The following is a 19,019-nucleotide window of genomic DNA, read 5'->3' as shown; positions in this document are numbered from 1 at the left end:
TTTTCCCATGAATCTAATGAACCTCCATACCTGTGAAGTACTTACATCAATTTATATAAATGGTACCTGTGCATTAGATTCACGTCTGTCATATTTATGATAATGTATGTGCACCCTGAGAAAGGAAAAAAAAAAGTTCTCTTTGGCAGGAAACAGAGGCAGAATGGGAAGATTGTGACCCTATTGCAAATTTACATGCACACAGGATAAAATTTTTGCAAAGTTGGGGGTTGCACAATATGTAATAAAGTTTTTCCAGTATCATATAAGCAATAATGAATTCCGTTGTAGTATAATGTTGTGTAAAATTTAAATGTAAAGTAATAATTCATATGAGATTAGGAAAATTGGTATAGTCTGAAATGTGTGATTAATTACGAAAAACAAAATAGTAATGCAGTAATGACCAATTATATTTTTGCTAGCCTGGTATTAATTTTCACCTGTGTTTTCCAGATGAAGATGGAAATAACCACTGGCCAGAATTTCTTAAATTTTTATTTGACTGTGCTAGCTCCCAGAACATGGTGTACAGGGAAGCATCTTTACAAATGTTTACGTAAGTTTTAGATGGAACATTATTTTAGAAACCTACAGATATAATAAACTGAAAATTTACTCCTTGATAGTATGAACATATAAAAATGCAAGCTATAAGATAAATGTATATTTAAAACTGTCAGAGCTTCATATGTTGCTTTTAACTTTATCAATATTCACAACTAAAAGCTGTAAACTGTATGCGTGTGAACTCCATTTTTAGTTTCTGTTGTCAGACATTATTGGAAAATTTAGATTAGTATCTTGTACTTTTGATTTAGGTTTCACATCCATTATTTGAAAATTACTTGAACTTTTTTTTTGTTTGTAGTATTTATACTGTGATTAAGCTTACTTCTATTATATAGTAATTACATGAAGAAGTGGACTGTAAGAGAAATGAATTTTCACTTTTCCAACATTAATTATTGAGAATTACTAGATTACTAGCAGATGTCTGAAATAATTCAATATTACTTTTCCTAAAAGTAATGAATAAACATAATATGTACAGTCAATTTAGTACTTGGATCAGACTGTATATACCATATGATTTCTAGTGGGCTGTTTACAACAGTCTTTTGTAACTATGTGTGTTATTTCAAAAACAAAAATTTCATTATTTTAAGCACAGGAGACTGACTGCAATGCATTTTGGGCAGAAATATTTGGGTTTTTGATGCAATGAGTTCATTCAGCATTAAGGTTTGCTTAGTAGTTGCAGGGATTTGTTACAATGGATGTCACTCTTCTTTGTCATTTTGCTGAGTGTCAGAAAAGTCTGCTGTTGAAGTAAGCACTTAACAGTTGTCATTTCTGTAAGTGTCAAAGGATAGATATTAACTTTAAATTTACCTATTTAACATGGTACAATAAAATCATGTATGTATACGATACTTTCCATTTTATGGGATTAATTCTTCCATACCAATGCAGAATGTAAATTAAAAAAAAAAATTAATATTTCACTGATCCCTGTTGACAGTCATGATCAGGGTAAGAATACTTATTATTATTTAGAATTCACAGTACTTGTACCGTGGACATGCGATAAGGGTTCTTGCATAATTGTACTGATCAAATTTAGGGTCTGAAATTACTGTCATATTTTCTCATGCAGTGTCTTAATTATATAGAAAGAAGCTAACATATGGTACCACTATGTGCTGGAAGAAATTCATATAACTCTGTCACCATGGGCTTGGTCTATGTGACTGCATGAAATCTTTGAACTTGTTGAAAGTCTTTTCAGATTTAATACTTCCAGGTTTCAACATAGTGCATATATCTTCACAAAATATGGGAGTATTTTATTTACTGTTATAAGTCTAACATACAAAAAACATATTTTAAAGTGAAGTATTTTTATTAAAATAAAGATTTGTCCATGAATATATTGAGTATTTGCTTTGAATAGTCTGTGTGCAAAGTAATTTTCATGTTAAAATTAAAAATATTTTCCCTTACTTCAAAAATCTCAAAGGTCCTTTGTGTAATCCCAAAGACCTTGATAGTTTACATGCTATTTTTCTTTACCATAACTCTAAATTGGATTGGCCAGTTTGAATGACCTTGAAACCACACAAAAAATCTAAATTACACTTTTTTCTTTCTATAATGACATCGTATTGTAATATGAAACCACATTCATTTATCCTAAGGAGCTCTAAGTTTGTATACATCTATTTATAATTAAAGTTTATTGTTTTATTGTCCTTTGAACTGTGACTAACTACTGTCCTTGCTATAGTAAATTATAAATCATTCGTGACATGTATAGCTCATTATGCTAGAAGTGCTCATCTGCATGCTTTGTGAAACATTATTATTAATTATTTTACTTAATCTAATCTTAATTAACCTAAAAAAATCCTTATTTTTACATTTTAGTTGCTTTTATAATAGCACAAAGAATAAACATGAAAAACAAAAAATATAATACTTATCCAATTTTTTTTTGCTCTCTGTTGTCAAAGAGTTAACTGTAACATTTATACTACTCATAATTTAATTAATTTTTGAGTTAATTTTTGTATAATTAAATAATGCTTCAAACAGTATACACTAATAACATGCAAAAAGTATACAAATTCCTTTACTTAAATATTTAGAGCTTTCTAACTCTGCAACAAGTCATTAATCTATCCAAACTAACTGTTAACTTTCCCATTAGAATGATATTTATACTTTGAGTGAAATTTCTGTTTTACCATTCAGGACATAACAATACACAGTAAGTTATTTGATAGATGAAACTTTGATTTTCTATTGGTTATAGGTAATACATAATTAAGTGTAAGAGCAAACTATTGACAGCTATGAAAGATAGGATGTGACAGATGGGTGTGGCAGGAGGAATCTAATTTTCTATTCAATAGCTCTGTAGCCATACAGTTGAAGAGTATAATAAATTTGTTTTTTATTTTAGCAATGATGATTTTATATAGAGTAATTTACTTTTATTTTCCTATTTTTTGAGGGGTGGTGACAAAAATAGGGATGACGTTAAGAAAAAATGTCACGAGCTTGATAGAAGAGTAAATTCAGGATTCTGTAAAATATTGCATTGTAGTATTAAGAACTTAAAACTTATATTAAAATATGGATTATTAGCTAAGAGTTTATGCTATTCTAATTGGTATAACTAAAAAGTTTAATAAAATTTGGAACCTAAGACACTAAAACTTAGTGTTGTGCAGTAAAGGATAACCAGGGCAATAGGGCTAATAGCATTCTGCAAATACACCTTGCTAAATAAAGCAAATAACATTATATATTAAGATTTGTTGTGTAGAGAATTATCAGTAGAGCAGAGAGTTCCCATGAAAGCTTTATGTGATGCTGGTTGGACTCTCCAACAAATTGTTAAAGACTTTAAATGCTCCAGAAACACTCAGTGCTTTTTTGGATTGTAAGACCAGACAGGTAAGTTAGAAAATATGAAAGGAAGAGTCAGAAACCCTAAACTCAATGATACTGATGTTAAGTATCTTTGTTTATGCAGCCTTCAGGATAGAAGGAAGGCTGCCACTGATTTCAAGCATGAGATAAATAACCAAATACCAAATGACAGAAAAGTTTCCACATCTACAGTATTAAGAAGATTCAAGCAGGATGGAATGTTTGGTTATTTAGTAGTTTAAAAACTTACTTTTATCTCCGAGTGTTGTCAAGAGAATGAAATTTGCTAAAAGTACAAAAACTGGACTGTTGATGATTGAAAAAGAGAGTTATGGATGGCTGAGATCATGTTTGAAATATCTTGTTCAAAGAGTAGGTTTTATATCTGGCAGAAGAAAGGTTAATGATAACTCACCTTAATACACAGCACCTACCATGAAGCATGGTGGAGGCAATGTGATGGTTTGAGGTTGTTTTCCTGCTTAGATGACAGGATTATTTGCAAAATAGATGGAGTAATGGACCAGTGCAAGTACCATCACATACTGATCCATCATGGTATACTCAGTGATTTGCCTGTTAGTGGTAAAAGGATTCTACTATAAGGAAGATAATGACCCCAAATACTCGTAAATCCTATGCAGAAATTACTCAACTAAGAAAGAAGCTGCTAGAGTCATTCAAATGATGCAATGGCCCTCGCAGAGCCATGATCTAAACCGAGTGGAACAGATCTGAGATTCGATAGATCAAAAACTTGACAAATCAAAGTTACTTCTGAAGAAACTATGGTAGTGTATTAGACATTCAGAGTGAAATCCCAAAGAACACTTTTTTAAATATGTTGCAACATTGCTTGAAAGACTGTCTGCTGTTATAAAAGCAAAAGGGGGGAGACAAAATATTAACTGTTTGCTGAATTTAAGCACTTCTATTGAGTTTATGTTGTACCAAATATCAAGAGTGATAAAATTTTAATGTTTTACCTGTATTTACCTTCCAAGTTGCCTACAGTCTATTTTTCGACTCTGTCCTAACACTTTTGCACAGTTTTGTATGTAATTTTACAAATTGCAAAAAACATTTTTCTGTAATATATCTTTGAAAGAATTATTTTGGTATCTAATTATGTCTCTGTGATTAATTATTCAAGAACTCAATATTGTGACAGACAGACATTTGGCTGTTATATACAGTAAAACCTGTCTTTAGCCAGAAACTGCAATAGGGCAGAAACTTTTACATGCTGGAAATATCAAAATTTTGCAGCATTATCTTAAGATTTCTCTTATAAAAGCCCCTCTTTATGTTGGAATCTACATAATGAGGATGGAAAACAATCTTTCACCTACCTCATCTGTCATCAAGTAGGATTACAACCTGAGTAAGGCAGAAAAAAGTTATTGATTAAATATTAATAAATTCTTATTTAATTAATAATTTCATCAAATATTAAGAAGTTCTTGGACATTTTGTTACAGTAAGTATTGGTTAGATATATTCTGTTCTTTTTTTTTCTGCCGTCATTATTCCAGAGGTCACTATTCGAAAGAACGATTGATTGTACTTTTGGTTGCATTTGCTGATGGAAAACTAGAAAAACCATGGGCAATTGGTGAAAGTGAAAATCTGCACTGTTTCAAAAATTTAAGAAAATATCGACTTCCTGTGAAATGGAAAGTGAATAATAAAGCGTGGATGTCAAGTGCTATATTCGAGGAATTTTTGAACAAATTAAACAAAAGAATGGAAGAAAAAAATAGGAATATTCTACTTTTCCTAGATAATGCAACTTATCACCCAAAAGTTCAACTTTCAAATGTTTGTTTAGTCTTCCTACCTCCATGTACAACATCAATTCTTCAGCCACTAGATACAGTGGATAAAATTGAAATACAGAAAAGTGATGCTTCAGCATATTATTGCAAACATGGATGACTGTAAGAAAGCATCTGAAATGACCATGAAAATTGATGTGTTAGATGCAATTGCATTTTTAAGTCATTCAATCAAATGTGTTATAGATGAATGCATAATAGCCGTTTCGAAACTGTGGATTTATTCTTGGTATTGGCGGAGATTGTGGAGAAGTTATTTGTTATGACAGTTCTTGTGAAATCCAAACTGTGCTTGAGAAGATTGATGCAGATGATTATGTGAATGTGGAAAGACTTGTGAATGTTGACAAGAATGTTTTAACAGAAATTGATGAAATTGATTTAAAATCTGTAATAGAATTGCAAGGTGGTAACTGTGAGAGATTCAGAAGTTGAACAAAATGAAAAAGATAGTGAGGAAATAGAAATTCCTACTTCATCGCAAGTGTTAACTTATATTAACATTATAAAATTGTATGCAAAAATGAAGGGGAAAAATTAACTTCATGAAAAGGCCTAGAATTGGCATTCTTTTTTAACACCATGAGAAAGCCCATTAAAAAACGAAACAGTTGAAATTGGACACTTCAAAAAATTTGATTGAGATTTTGTGCACGTATGTGTATTTTGAATGTCTATTTTATTCTTATTCTAATAAATATAGCATAAACAGTACAACAGCTTTATTCACAAACATCTTACTTCCCTTTAGTCAGGCAAGTATGATATTCCACTCAAAAATTATATATAATTAAGGAAATGCATGTTTACTGTCTAAGCCAGAATTTTTACTCAGTTCTGTTATTACTATTAAGGTTTTTGTTTGTAGAAATTTAGAACGAATTTAATGTCATAATGCTAATAAATATATATAGGGCTGAATGTTACATTAACCTCTCTTGTGACAGCTCAAGGTAACTATATAGAGTTAGGGCCAGGTCATTGCATTTGTTGACTTGCATTTTATTGAACTACTACTTTATGAATTATATCAATAAGTTTGGAATCAAATTGGAGATTATAATTCAAATTTTAATTTTATACATGAGTTAATTTCATAATTTAAAAGTAAATGTTAAAAGCACATGTTTAAATATAGATTTTGGTGAGTCACATGATATGTTTAATGCAGCACTGTGTAAAATTTGATGTTTGTGGTGTCAAAATACTAAGTCTGTGCTTTTGTACAAATTAGGAACTTGGATTACTAATATTGACAAGCTAGAATATAAACTAGGAACCTTTTTATTTTGAGGTATGGCTTATGTACTGAATCAAACATGATGGTCCTGTTTAACTTTTCCACTTTTTGAAACAGCCCCTTGTGTACTCTTACTATAGTATATAACATTTGAATAACAGCTTAGAATGTCCCCAGAATGGTTTTACCAGCTATTTTACTCAATGAAAAGCATACCATGTTCTCCCAGTTCAAGTTTTCAAGGCTGAATGATTGCTTGTAATCATATGAAATCATTTTGCACTCAGATTAATAATAAAACATACTATATTTTCACATACATCTCTACAAAAGTATTTCTTCAAATCTCTTAATTTTTTTATATATAATATACTCATAGTCCTTATTAAAAATCTACTAAATTTTGTGAAGATACATGTGCTGTATCAAAAGTTGTAGTGCAGATACTCAGATGGCAGTAAATTGCACAAAAATGAAGCCACAAAAGTACCACATGAATCAATCCTTTTTATCTTGGGTAGGTCAAAGTGCATGTCACAACCTTTCACAGATTTATGTTCAAAATTTAGTGAAACTAATTTATTATGAACGTATATGATTATCTCAGTGTCAGGAAGTAGATAATAATTCAAAATTTCATATTTAAATTTTAGGTTCTTAATTCTATAAGGAATTATTTAAAAATTCTCAATATTCTCTACTTTGAAAACTGACATTTTTTATCTGTTTTTCATTTTTCCTAATATTTTTACCACTCCTTTAAGAAGTACGAAATAATATTTTCATTCTTCAGGCAAAGAATAATTTATATAGCTTTCAATTTTATTTAGTTACAGAGCAACAAAATAGAAAATCATAGTTCTTGCCAAGCCCACGTGCCTCATTCTCTCTTACAGAACTTGTCAAGAGTTAGTCTTTTCTAACATTTAAGAGTATTACTTATAACCAACAGAAAGCTATAGTTTTTCTATATCAAATGATATATTACATTGTTGTTTGTACAGAGAATTCTGTTTTCTTTCACATTCAGGCTTTATTTCTATGGGGAACACATCATCGAGCTTAGCTAAATTTTTAATGGCCTTTTTTGCATATTTAGAAAGCGAGAAATATTTTGATAGTTATGGAACATTGTGTCCTTTAGTACTTTATTTAATTAAATAGAAAATATTCATTGTTGCAGTAAAATTAATATAAAAATGTAGGGTTAAATGCAATATTTGAGAGGAAAAAGTACCTTGATAAGTATTTTTAGTTTTTCATGTGTATTCTTTGTTATACTTAAAATAATGAAAATGTAAAAATTGAAAACTTTTTAAGTAAATAACAATTTTTTATGAGGTATGCTTGTAAGTAGTCTGTGTTATGTAATTCAATACTATAATGTGAGCTGCATGTTTGACACATGATTTGCAGTTTATGTGATCTAAATAGTAACTGGATACTGTTCAAAAGGCAATAAGATAATAAAATTTAAGTATAAATAGATGTATATTGTTACAAACTTGTAGGCACTTAAGGTAATTGTGTTTTTGTGTTATAATTTACATTCATTCCAAAAAAGAAATAGGGGAAATCTATAATTATTTCCTATCTTTTTATGATGGTTATGAAGTCTGTCAAATCAACTGACTTTATATAGAGTAAGGGTAAAGAAATTAACAGATAAAATATAAAGTTTTACTCAAAGAAAAACTTTTGATATTTATTTAGAAGGTTTTAGGAGTTATTCAAATGATATTTGAAAACCTTCAGATGAAGAAAACTATTCTTAATATTATTATGAAAATTACTTTTCACTCATAAAGGGAGACAATATATAGTGTAAATTGTAAATACTTTTCAATGAACATTAACATGCTCTTTTCTGAATGCAGAAGGTAAACATCTATTGTATATTGCAAATAAAGTTTTTTCATTGACAACGATGTGCTTTTTTTTTTCCTTTTTTTTGAGTTTATTAAATTCTACCTTTTGGACCCTTAAATCTCACTGGAACAGAGTTGAAAAAAAGTGAGAGTTCAGAACCTTTCATTGTGGGATCATAGTGAGAATCCTGTTTCTTATCATGTTAGGTAGTTTAAGCATTAATATTAACTTTTGATCAAAATAAGCTATCTACATATATCTGAACTAAAAATATATACTTGGTAATGAGTATAGGCAAGTATAATGTTCAAACTATTTTATCTTTAACTATTAGAATGTGTTATTTAAATTTTGATTGTACATCCAATAATATCTTATCAGACTACCATCTCAGGATGCTTAAGTTATTCCCAAAGCCATATAATTAGCTAACAATGCAGAATAATTATTATAGATGATAAATAAACATAAATTTAAATTGGAAATAATAAAAACAGTAGATTTAAATATTGTAATCATTAGGTGTCTTGATTGTGGCAAAATTATTGTCTGTTTAAAATTGATATCCTAGTATTAGTTATACTTGGCTGGACTTAGTGATTTAGTCAAATTAGATGATTTATATAATATTAGTGGTGGTCAGTACTTCATAGCTGTATATTTTCTGGTAACTGTTATTAACAATATTTTTAACTTGTATTTCAATAAAACATTTTGCAATTTGAATAATGCTAAATTACATAACTTTGTACTTTATTTTCTAACTTTATGATTTTCATAATAGAACACTGTGAAGACAATGTCATTAAGAAACAGTTCTTGAGTGATCTTTTCTCCTTCAGTCAATATTTGCATACTTGTGCAACTTATTTTGTAATTGTCATTCAGTCAAATGCATCCTACTGTGATGGTAAAAACTTGTACCATTTTATTACTAAAAAATCAAGAAAATAAAGCATTATTTTTCCACAGATTTTTGTAAACAAACCCATCAGAGTTGAAATTTATTCAAGAAAAATGTTGTGTAATTTACACATAATTTCAATTCTGTATTAATTTTAGTAAGCTTTGCATAAAAATATTGTTTGTGAATTTCCCTTTTTTATTTTTTTTTAAATTATTATTTCTGAGGAATTATGGCAATGTAGCTTCCAGAAGGAATGATGAAGTATTTTTTGAAGAAAATAGCCAGTTTGGAAGCTGTAACTTCAATACAAAAGTAATTTTATATATATGTGTGTGTGTCACTGTTTTTCAACCCTGGTTATCTTGGTATGGTTATTTGCTTATATCTCAATTTTGAGAAGTTACAGACTAGTGATCCAACTGTATAATGTAAGTTGTTTTTCTGTAGCTTTTAACCACTGAAACCATCATGACTTCCAATTCAGTTGGGAATTGGGTTTACATCAGAACAAAGTGATATAAGATTATCTTGGTATATATGTTCCTAGAAGGAAAGAGATGAGTCAAGTTCTGCCACATTTACAGCCTGATTTAATTTAAAGCTTTATTGTTCTATATTTCCTTTAAATTATGCTGTTACAATTTCATAGAAAAAGTTATTTCTCATGGAACAAGATGAGGTAGGCTTGGTTGGAGCATTTTGCATTTCATTGAATTATGTTTCCTTTTGGCATCAAGGCTGCTATTTGTCAGACCATGTTTGCATTACAACTTAACCTAAATAGCTGTTAGGATTGGCAAGAAAATGATCCGAGAGAAAGTGTGAAAAAAATCTATATCGGATAAAATTGGTTCAAAGCTTATTACACATGTTGAAGTGAATATTTTTATTAATGATTTACAAAAAAAAATGGATTGTAATTTTTTTATACCATTGATTGTAAATAATCAGAAGCTCAGTTAATTTTACCAACATTTTAACCATCATGTAACTGTGAAACTACACTTACTATACCTCTAAACTGGCTATTTTTATCACATTTGGCAAGATTGTAGTAAATATTATAATTATGTTGTACACAGAAAATGAGATTTTTTTGCTAAAGAATTTATGTGAACTAAGGGAGTCTTTACAAAATCAGTTTGAATTAAAGGTGATTTTCATATTAAGAACAAAAATACTTGTTTTAGCCTTATAACTTTCATATTTAATTTTTGAACTATAGAATCTCCTAATTATGTATTAAAAGTTTTTTGGTAGAATTTTATTTCCGTTATCCTAACACTAACTGTAGCAAAATTATTAAGGTATACTAACGGGAAAAGTTGTAAGCATGAAATGTAGTGAATAATACATTTTTCTTTTATTTAGAATGACTGTTATTCATTCTTACAACTTCAGCTTTCTTCTAGTTTTGTTACATTACAGTGTACTTTAAACCCTCTAATTATGCAAAAGTAAATTGCAGTGGGAGAGCTTAATGTAAACAAATTATCAGGTTACAGTTGTGTGATGTATGAATGTGATCTTATGAACTTTCACTTTTGTCTAACGAGCTTAAGTTTAAACTTTATATGTTTGTTACTTTTGTTGAAAAATGTATACATGACAATAAATAAAAATACCTATAATATGAAATTTACACTTTAAGAGTTCAAATCATTGTCTTTGTTACCATTTTTCAATAACCCTATTTTTTTCTCACTACACTGCTTTTCTAAAGCAATATTCATTTAGGTTTCATATATCTGCAGTAAATTTATAAAAACAATATGCCTCAAAAGTGCAGCAGTTTATTTGGTTTTCCATCTAAGTTATAAATACATTTAGAATATTCCACTGGATTTTGGAGCAACAATTCAACATATCAAGTTTTTATTTTTTATATAAACTGTTACCTATGACTGCTAAAAGTAAAATGGAAACTCATCAAATATTGATAGTTGAAAATATGCTCTTTCTGTTGGTTATAACTTTGTTAGAAAAGTTAACCTTTATGAATAAGTAACTTCGAATGCATGAAAAGAAGGGAGAGAATCTTTGATGTGTTACAGAATTATTCGTATCTCAGTAGCTCATGAATATAAAAGGTTCAGATTGTATATTTTTCTTTTTTAATATATGTAGTTTGTAATTGTTGAAGCACTATTCAAACTGTGTTATTGAAATTAAGTGGAAGAGATCAAAGGGTAGATGTGTCATGTGACAGAGGATTACAGAGATGAGAAATTTTATAAGTATTTCCTTTGGAAATTAAGAAATTGAAATATAAATAATATTAACATTTGAATTATAAAATACAATTTTTTGCCAAGGTTACTGACATACATTCATGATAGTTATTCAATTAAATTTAAAAGGTAACTGTATAAAGGCTGTGGTCTACTTATTTTGACCCACCCATATGCATAGGATTAAAAGCTGAAGCTGAACATTTGACATTAAAAATTAATAAGTTAACCAAATTAAGTTTCTTGTAGTAAGTTTGAATTTTCACAGATTTGTATTGATACCTTAGAATGATCAAGAAACTTTAAATTTTTGTTCTAATTAGCTTTTATCCCAGTATAGTTTGGACACTTCACACTTTTGGTAGTAAAAATAGGAAAGCATATGTAAAACATATGTAACTGTTTAAAATTCTGAACAGGGCTGTACCTGGTATTTTTGGAAATCAGCAGAACAGATACCTAGATGTAATTCGGCAGATGCTCTTGCAGAGTCTTCAAGACCCAACAAATTTGAATGTAAGAGAATGTTTTAACTTTGCTTTATCAATTAGTGAAATAATAAAGTAGATTTAGTTGTATGGCAGTCATATCTGTGATTTAAATTTGCTCAGGTTTGAATGTATTCAAAGATTTGTACATCTTTTAGTTTTTATCAAAATTTTGTTTGTGTTTAAATAAATCAATAATTGATAATGGAAATTTACCCACTTTTCCCTGTACTTCCCAAAGTGCCTCCCAGTGGCACATCAGTATGTTTGTGGATTCATGCTGCTAGAAACTGGGTTTCAATAATCATGGTTGGCAGAGCACAGATAGCCCATTGTGTTGCTTTGTGTTCATTTCCAAACAATCAAACTTGAAAAAGTTGTTACTTGCTTAAGTTAACAATAAGTAATGTGAAACTAATTTACTTGTCATAAGACATTGGTATTAGGCTTGCTGTATTTTATAAACATTGCATTCTATATTTAGTTCTAAGAAACTTTCAAGAATTAGAAGGTATACAGTAATATTATTCTAACAATATTATTTTTACCATATACATTGTCCTTGATGCATTTTGCTCAATCGAGAGCTCATCTGGGAGGTGGGGACACAATAAACACAGTAGCAGTTGGGACACTATTTAAACCATTTTTTGCAATAACAATTGTTGTGGTGTAAATGTCTTTTTGAAGCTGGTAAAGCATGTTTATAATTAACATACCTGCCATTGAACATCTCTGTTAGGTTTATTATGTCTTTTAAATACTACATTCATCCCATAACAGTGTGATTGTTCTTTTAGTTTAGTCTTCTGTCAGCTCTGTCTCTTTCCTTTGTCCTCATGATTTTGTAATAAGTTTCTGCATTTTTCTTCTGAATGTTACTGAATTGAGTAAACATTCTTCTAAGATGTGGATGAAGAAGATAAATCTGTCACATTTATTCTCTTGATAGATCTTTGCAAAATATTACTTTTTATGCTAAAAATAAAGCTATCATATTCATCTCTTGTCTCTGAGTTGTATGGTTTTTGGAGAATTCTGCCTCTAGTCAATAATCTTGGACAAGGGCAAGTTAAAAGTTGTATTATGTATGGTGTTTGAAGTTGTCTTTTATCACTGATCATAATGAAATACATAGATTAGAATAACAAGTAGCATTGATGCTATTAATTTATTCTTTTGAATTGTTAAATAAATGAGCTGTTCAAAATATTGAAAAAGGAATGTGAAAAAGATTTATTTTATTAACCATATCTGACTGAGTTATCCAAGCACAGAAGGATGAAGTAGAAGCATCTAACAAAAAGTTTTGTGGCTGTGAGATGTTATTTTTAAACACTTGGTTTTAAATGTTTAAGGACTAATTAAGAAGAATGTAGATGTGCACTTAAACATGATATTTTTTATTATTCCTAATGCATATTACGTATAGTTGTATACCAGTTGTGATCCATCTACATTATTTCTGTTTTGCATAATGAAAAATAGATAATTTTTTGTATTGGCCTTTAATTTTCTGTGGATTGCAAATGCTGAGTAGCAGAGGAATCAAAGTATCATGACTATAATCTGAACAGATGCAGTTCTTAGAAGCTTAAATACAGAATATTTTCTTGACTATTTTGCAATGGTCAGTTTGAAATCTTTGTTTCTTAGTTTTATTCATTAAATATTATAATGATAATAACTGAATGTATCTTGTGAACACGTTGTTTTAAATAACTCAAAATATTTTGTTACGTTATATCATTTACTACCAATAGTGTATAATTTATATTTTGAAGAAGAAATTAGGTCGTGAATATGTCAGTGAGATTTTTGTAGACATAAATTTTTTCATGCATGGGTCTTGAATATCTATCAAATATATATGATTGAAATTATTGAAGATTTTTCATCTTTTTTTCAATATGTAACTTATTTTCCTTTTAGGTTTGCTTAGCTGCTGTTAAAGCTACAACAGCTTTTTTGGTAGCTCATGAAAAAGAACACAGTATTCAAAAACACTTCACAGACTGTCTTCTACCTCTTTTACAGGTACAGAGCTATTTTTAACTATTCATAAAATGTCACTGAATGTTTAAAACAAATACTTTATTTACTGAAAGTTTATATTAATGGTAATATAACTCTGCTTATATTAATTTAAATTCTGGATATCCTCTGTAGTGAGATATTTTAAACTTGAAACTGACATGAAACTACTTGCCATATATTTGCTCATTCTTTTATTCTTATAATTGCAAGATTAGTAAATATTAATTTAAAGAGGGGGAATATGGATTGTCAGAATGTACAGAAACAAGTTGAATTAAAATGCAAAGATTGGTGCTGGCATTATATTCTCAAGTTACAAGTTCCTGTTTTGAAAAATATAATTTAGTCTGTTTCTAGCCTACTTTTTTTTTTTTTTTTTAAGAGTTCTCAGTTGTAGGTTTGAAAATATCTTTGCATTTTTATACAACTTGTTTCTATACTTTTTTGACAATTGCTACTCCCTCTTTTCTTAAATAAACAAGATTAATTAAAATTGTTAGTTTTTTTATGCCCCTTTATGGAGAATAAATTTTATGCCATGTATGCAGTCAGTTGAATATTACATGTTTTTTAAAACTTTACTATTACATTGGCTTTTTTTTTTCCAGCAAACCATCACACTGAACTTATTCAAATAAATAACAAAGATATAACAAAGAATGAAACGTGCACTGGTATGCAGCTACAAGAAACAAAATGTAAAGGACCATATTGAATGCAAAGATTGTCACAAATGTAATGACAAGCTTTCATCAGTGTTAGTAACAAAGCATTCTCATTAGAACAATGTTTCTTTAACGACGGTACAACACAGATTAATACAGTATAAAAAGACTTAGTAATATGCTTATCTTTGCAGGTCTGCATGACATATTTTCAACATCTGCTGTGCACAAATGTTTGATGGAATAAGACAACACAAATAATGATGGTGAAATAGACAACAGTTATACATTCAGCATAAGTTGCCAATTAGGGACAATGTTTACATCTACTACCTTAACATTAGTTATTTAAAAATAGTGGTAGCCATTTTGTTTTATGCAGTCTTTGTAACTACTGAATACATACTTATGATTTCAGCTAAATATAAAAACAACAGAAAAAATATTGCCACCATTGTGTAAGTAGGGAAATTTATTATGGTAAATGTCCATTATTAAAAACTTACTGAAATATAGTTGTGTAAATCTATGCGGAGACAATGAACTTGAGTAGTGATGAACAATAGACTTGAGTAATGACTTGCAACAGCATAATCAGGAACTTTTAATTTAGCAGTTTCCAGAAAGAAATAAAAAGGCGTGTTTAGTTTTACAAGAAGATGGACTTACCAATTGGGGTGTTCTGGGATATTAATATCCCCCTCTTTGCCTCACTTGCGATAGAATTTTGATGTAAACATTGATAATTTGGATTAAATATTCAGTCTGGCTTGTTTTTGTATTACTTTATTTATACTGAAGATGGGAGTAGTGAAGTAGTTTCAAAGAATAGTGAACATAGGAATGAAGTTGGTGGAAAGAGAGCAATTAAGGCCAGTGTTGTAACGTTGTTGTTTCCAGTAATTGAGCTAGAAAATGAACATATTACAGAGATGCCAACCATTATGATTTGAGTGTAATCATTACGATTTTGGTGTATACATTACGACTCTACGCTCATACAGACAAGTATTTTGACTTGTTGCAATTATTATATATTATATAGGCCTATAAAATAAAGTGATAAATTGTTCCTCCAGGGCTTAAAAGGGGTGAAAAGAAAATTTCTAGTGAGATACAATTAAATTTTGATAATAAATAAAAGACATAGTCCAAATGGCTACTTGCGATAATTATGTTTGTGCTTGAAATAATAAAAAATACTTGTATCTCTGACGTCTACCAATAGTTTGAATGCGGTGCTTCTCCATACTGGGTATGTGGGAGAATCCACTGTTACATCATCAGTGCTTGTCAGCCAATCAGCACTCGCGTAGATGGGTATTTCTCGTTTTCTGAGCAGCATAGAAACACCAATGCAATTGTTCACAAGATGGAAATAAAAAGAGGCCTCGTTCATCAGATTGTCTTGTGTGAAAGGGCTCTGTCTACAATCATTATGCTCAGTCATTTGAAATAGTTGGCATCTTTTATATTATAGTGTCCAACAAATGAGTCTGCTAAGGAAACTAATTTTTTTATTGTGAAAAGTGAAGGATTTAAAAATTTCATAGCATGACAAAATTAAGGAGATTGAATTAAGTTTAAAAGTGCTTTCTCAATTTTTGAAAAAAAGTCTGCAAGTTCATAGTTGTTGAACATTTGCAAAGATTTTTATAGTGGAGTCATAAAAGGGATTGATAGCTTGAACAAATGCTCAGCAGCAGTTCTCAATCCTTGTTTGATTTGTTTTTTAAATATCCCTATCTGTAGCTTTTAAAATATCGATTTTTAATTATCTTGTAAGTTGGCTTTGTTAATGCACAGCATTAGCCAAATATATATGTGTAGTAAAAGACAACCTCCCCACAAAGCACTTGTTACATTTTAACAGTAGAAAAGCATCCTTTTCATGTAAAACATCACTTTATTTAAAGCTTTGTCTTTAAAAGTAGTTGCTTACTGATTCATACAGCTTTGGGCTTAAGGTTTTATGTAAATGTTTATTTGAATACAAAGGTAGCTGTTAATAACATCACATCTATTATGTATTTATAACCACATAAATCAACTTTAAGTAGGTCATGGACATTAGAAAATTTTATATTGTATGCCTATCTAGGTTTCACTGCAAAATACCCAGCTCATTTCACTGTAGGCATATGAAACAATAAAATGAATAAATGGACAAATTTTGATTTTGTCTGACAATCATGAAATCCTGTATTTTGCTTATTATCAATGTTTGGGTGCTCTTAAGGAAGGCTTGAGTGCTATTTTAAGATGAAGTCTATTTGCTAAGGTGATCCCCCCATTTTTTATTAGAGTTTTGAGCAAATTTCTATGCAGTCTTTGTGATGAGCCACTATTGTGGTTTATGATACAGGAAAAAGAAAATAATTTTCAATTTTGTTTAAAATAGTTTTGTACTACATAAAATAAATTAGTTGTTAAACAAGTACATATCAGTAATTATGTATGTTTTAAATTTCCAAAATATTGCACTTGATTACCTATATGCACTGTATTTCTGCTTTTCTTTACAGGTTTTACAAAAAAGTTTGGAGCACAAAGAAGATGATGTTGTTTTAAGAAGTTTTGTGGACCTAGCTGAATCATGTCCACGGTTCTTACGAAGTCAGCTAGACTCACTTTTACAGACTTGTTTGAAGGTACCAAGTTTTAACTGACTGGGACAAGAGTTCCATAACTTCTGTATTACCAAATGAACTTCACTATCAGAAAGTAACAATACCTGAAATTATTTTGAAAAAGATTTAAAGCATTTGTTTTGTTGAATGGTTATGGCCAATCAGGAAAATATTGTTTTATTTATGGATTATGGGGAGCAGCTACTATTGTTTTTATTATCACAAAGCAAGTTATTTATTTTAACAAAAGTTTTCTTCTGAATGCACATAAACATTTACAAGTACTCCTTACTTACTCTGTATAATTAATTTCCAGAGCAAAAGTGTCATCTACAACTATTTTCAGGTCACAAAACTAAAAAGTTGGATAGTTGTGAACTTCTTTACAATTTCATGTATAAATCTTATCAGAAAGACAGAAAAAGCAAACATTTTAAAAATCTTTCTTACATATGATGATTACTGTAATTGTTTTACATCAATCAGAATAGATGAATATAAACTTTTTTCAGTGTTGTACAAAGAAGGTCTTAATGTTGTTTTTTAATTAACTACAATATTTTACTTCCTTTGAATTTGTTGAAATTTTATCAATGAATCACCCAGAAAATTTTTAAGGCTTCCCATGCTACATCGATGAGATGGATTCTTATTACATGCTTTTTTTATGAATTAATATTATGTGAAGTATAAGAAAGCATTAGTAGTTTCATAATATAGTTGACACAGCAGAATGTCTGAGGACTTGTAATGCTAGAAATGGGTTTTAATGTCTGCGGTGGATAAAGTAGAAATGGCCCGTTGCCTAGCTTTGTGCTTAACCAAAGAAACATAATGCAATTTTTTTCATTTATGATTGATTCTTATATAATTTTGCAATAAAATCATGTTGGAGAAAAAGCTTATCAACCTTATTAACACAGGTATCCTTTACTAACTGTGACACCAAGTTTTAATGTCTTCAAGGTTTCATGTTATTTTTAATTTATATAACATGAACAAAAAGTAGTTCACTGAAAATAAAGATTAAAGTTGTTAATTCCACAAAACAGTATTTAAAAAAATCTTGAATTTCATGCATTATGATGCACATGACACATTTCTCTCAGCATGTTATCTTCCCTATTTAATCCATCATTCCTCAAAAAAGTATGAAATGAAATGTAAGTTACTCGATAAAATCGTCATTGCTCAGACAAACATTTATTATAGTCTTCCATTTTGTTTGATTAGAGCTATCAAATGGCAAATTTGACCACTTTTGCCACATCTATTTGTCATAATTCTCTTTCATAATTTGTTAATATTTGACTCTTCCATTTGATTATATATTACCTATAATCAAGAGAAAATCAAGGTTTTCATATATCAAATTATGTACTGTATAGCATTACATCCTGAATGGTGAAATGAAAGTTCCACTCAGAGTATCAGTATTGTTATAATGGGGAAATTGACAGTTAGTTTGGATGAAGTTGTAATGACTCTCATTACAGAAAAATAAAGCTATTAAAATTTTTGAGAAGTAAGGGAATTTGTCTACTTTTTACATGTTATTGTTTGGTGCATTATTTATTTTAATATATATTAAGAGCAATACTACGAATGGTATAAAAATTACCAACTCTCTTCAGAATTGAAGGAAATAAAAAAGAAAAATGTTAAGTGTTTAA

The 19,019-nt window shown here is 29.3% G+C and overlaps 1 protein-coding gene across 6 annotated transcripts in view; it reads left to right on the top strand.

The window, feature by feature from the left end:
• The window catches only part of LOC143225527 (importin-5-like), an 83,836-nt gene that overhangs the window by 19,730 nt on the left and 45,087 nt on the right, over positions 1-19,019 (top strand). For all 6 annotated transcript variants that reach the window (XM_076455142.1, XM_076455143.1, XM_076455145.1 and 3 more), the window contains 4 exons: positions 457-559; positions 11,946-12,042; positions 13,947-14,051; positions 17,242-17,367. In XM_076455142.1, the coding sequence (XP_076311257.1) occupies positions 457-559; positions 11,946-12,042; positions 13,947-14,051; positions 17,242-17,367 (431 nt within the window). The remainder of the gene's footprint in view (positions 1-456; positions 560-11,945; positions 12,043-13,946; positions 14,052-17,241; positions 17,368-19,019) is intronic.

The sequence above is a fragment of the Tachypleus tridentatus genome, chromosome 9 (genome assembly GCF_004210375.1).
Source record: "Tachypleus tridentatus isolate NWPU-2018 chromosome 9, ASM421037v1, whole genome shotgun sequence".
In the NCBI taxonomy this organism is placed as follows: domain Eukaryota; kingdom Metazoa; phylum Arthropoda; class Merostomata; order Xiphosura; family Limulidae; genus Tachypleus; species Tachypleus tridentatus.
This window is presented reverse-complemented; position numbering and strand designations above follow the sequence as displayed.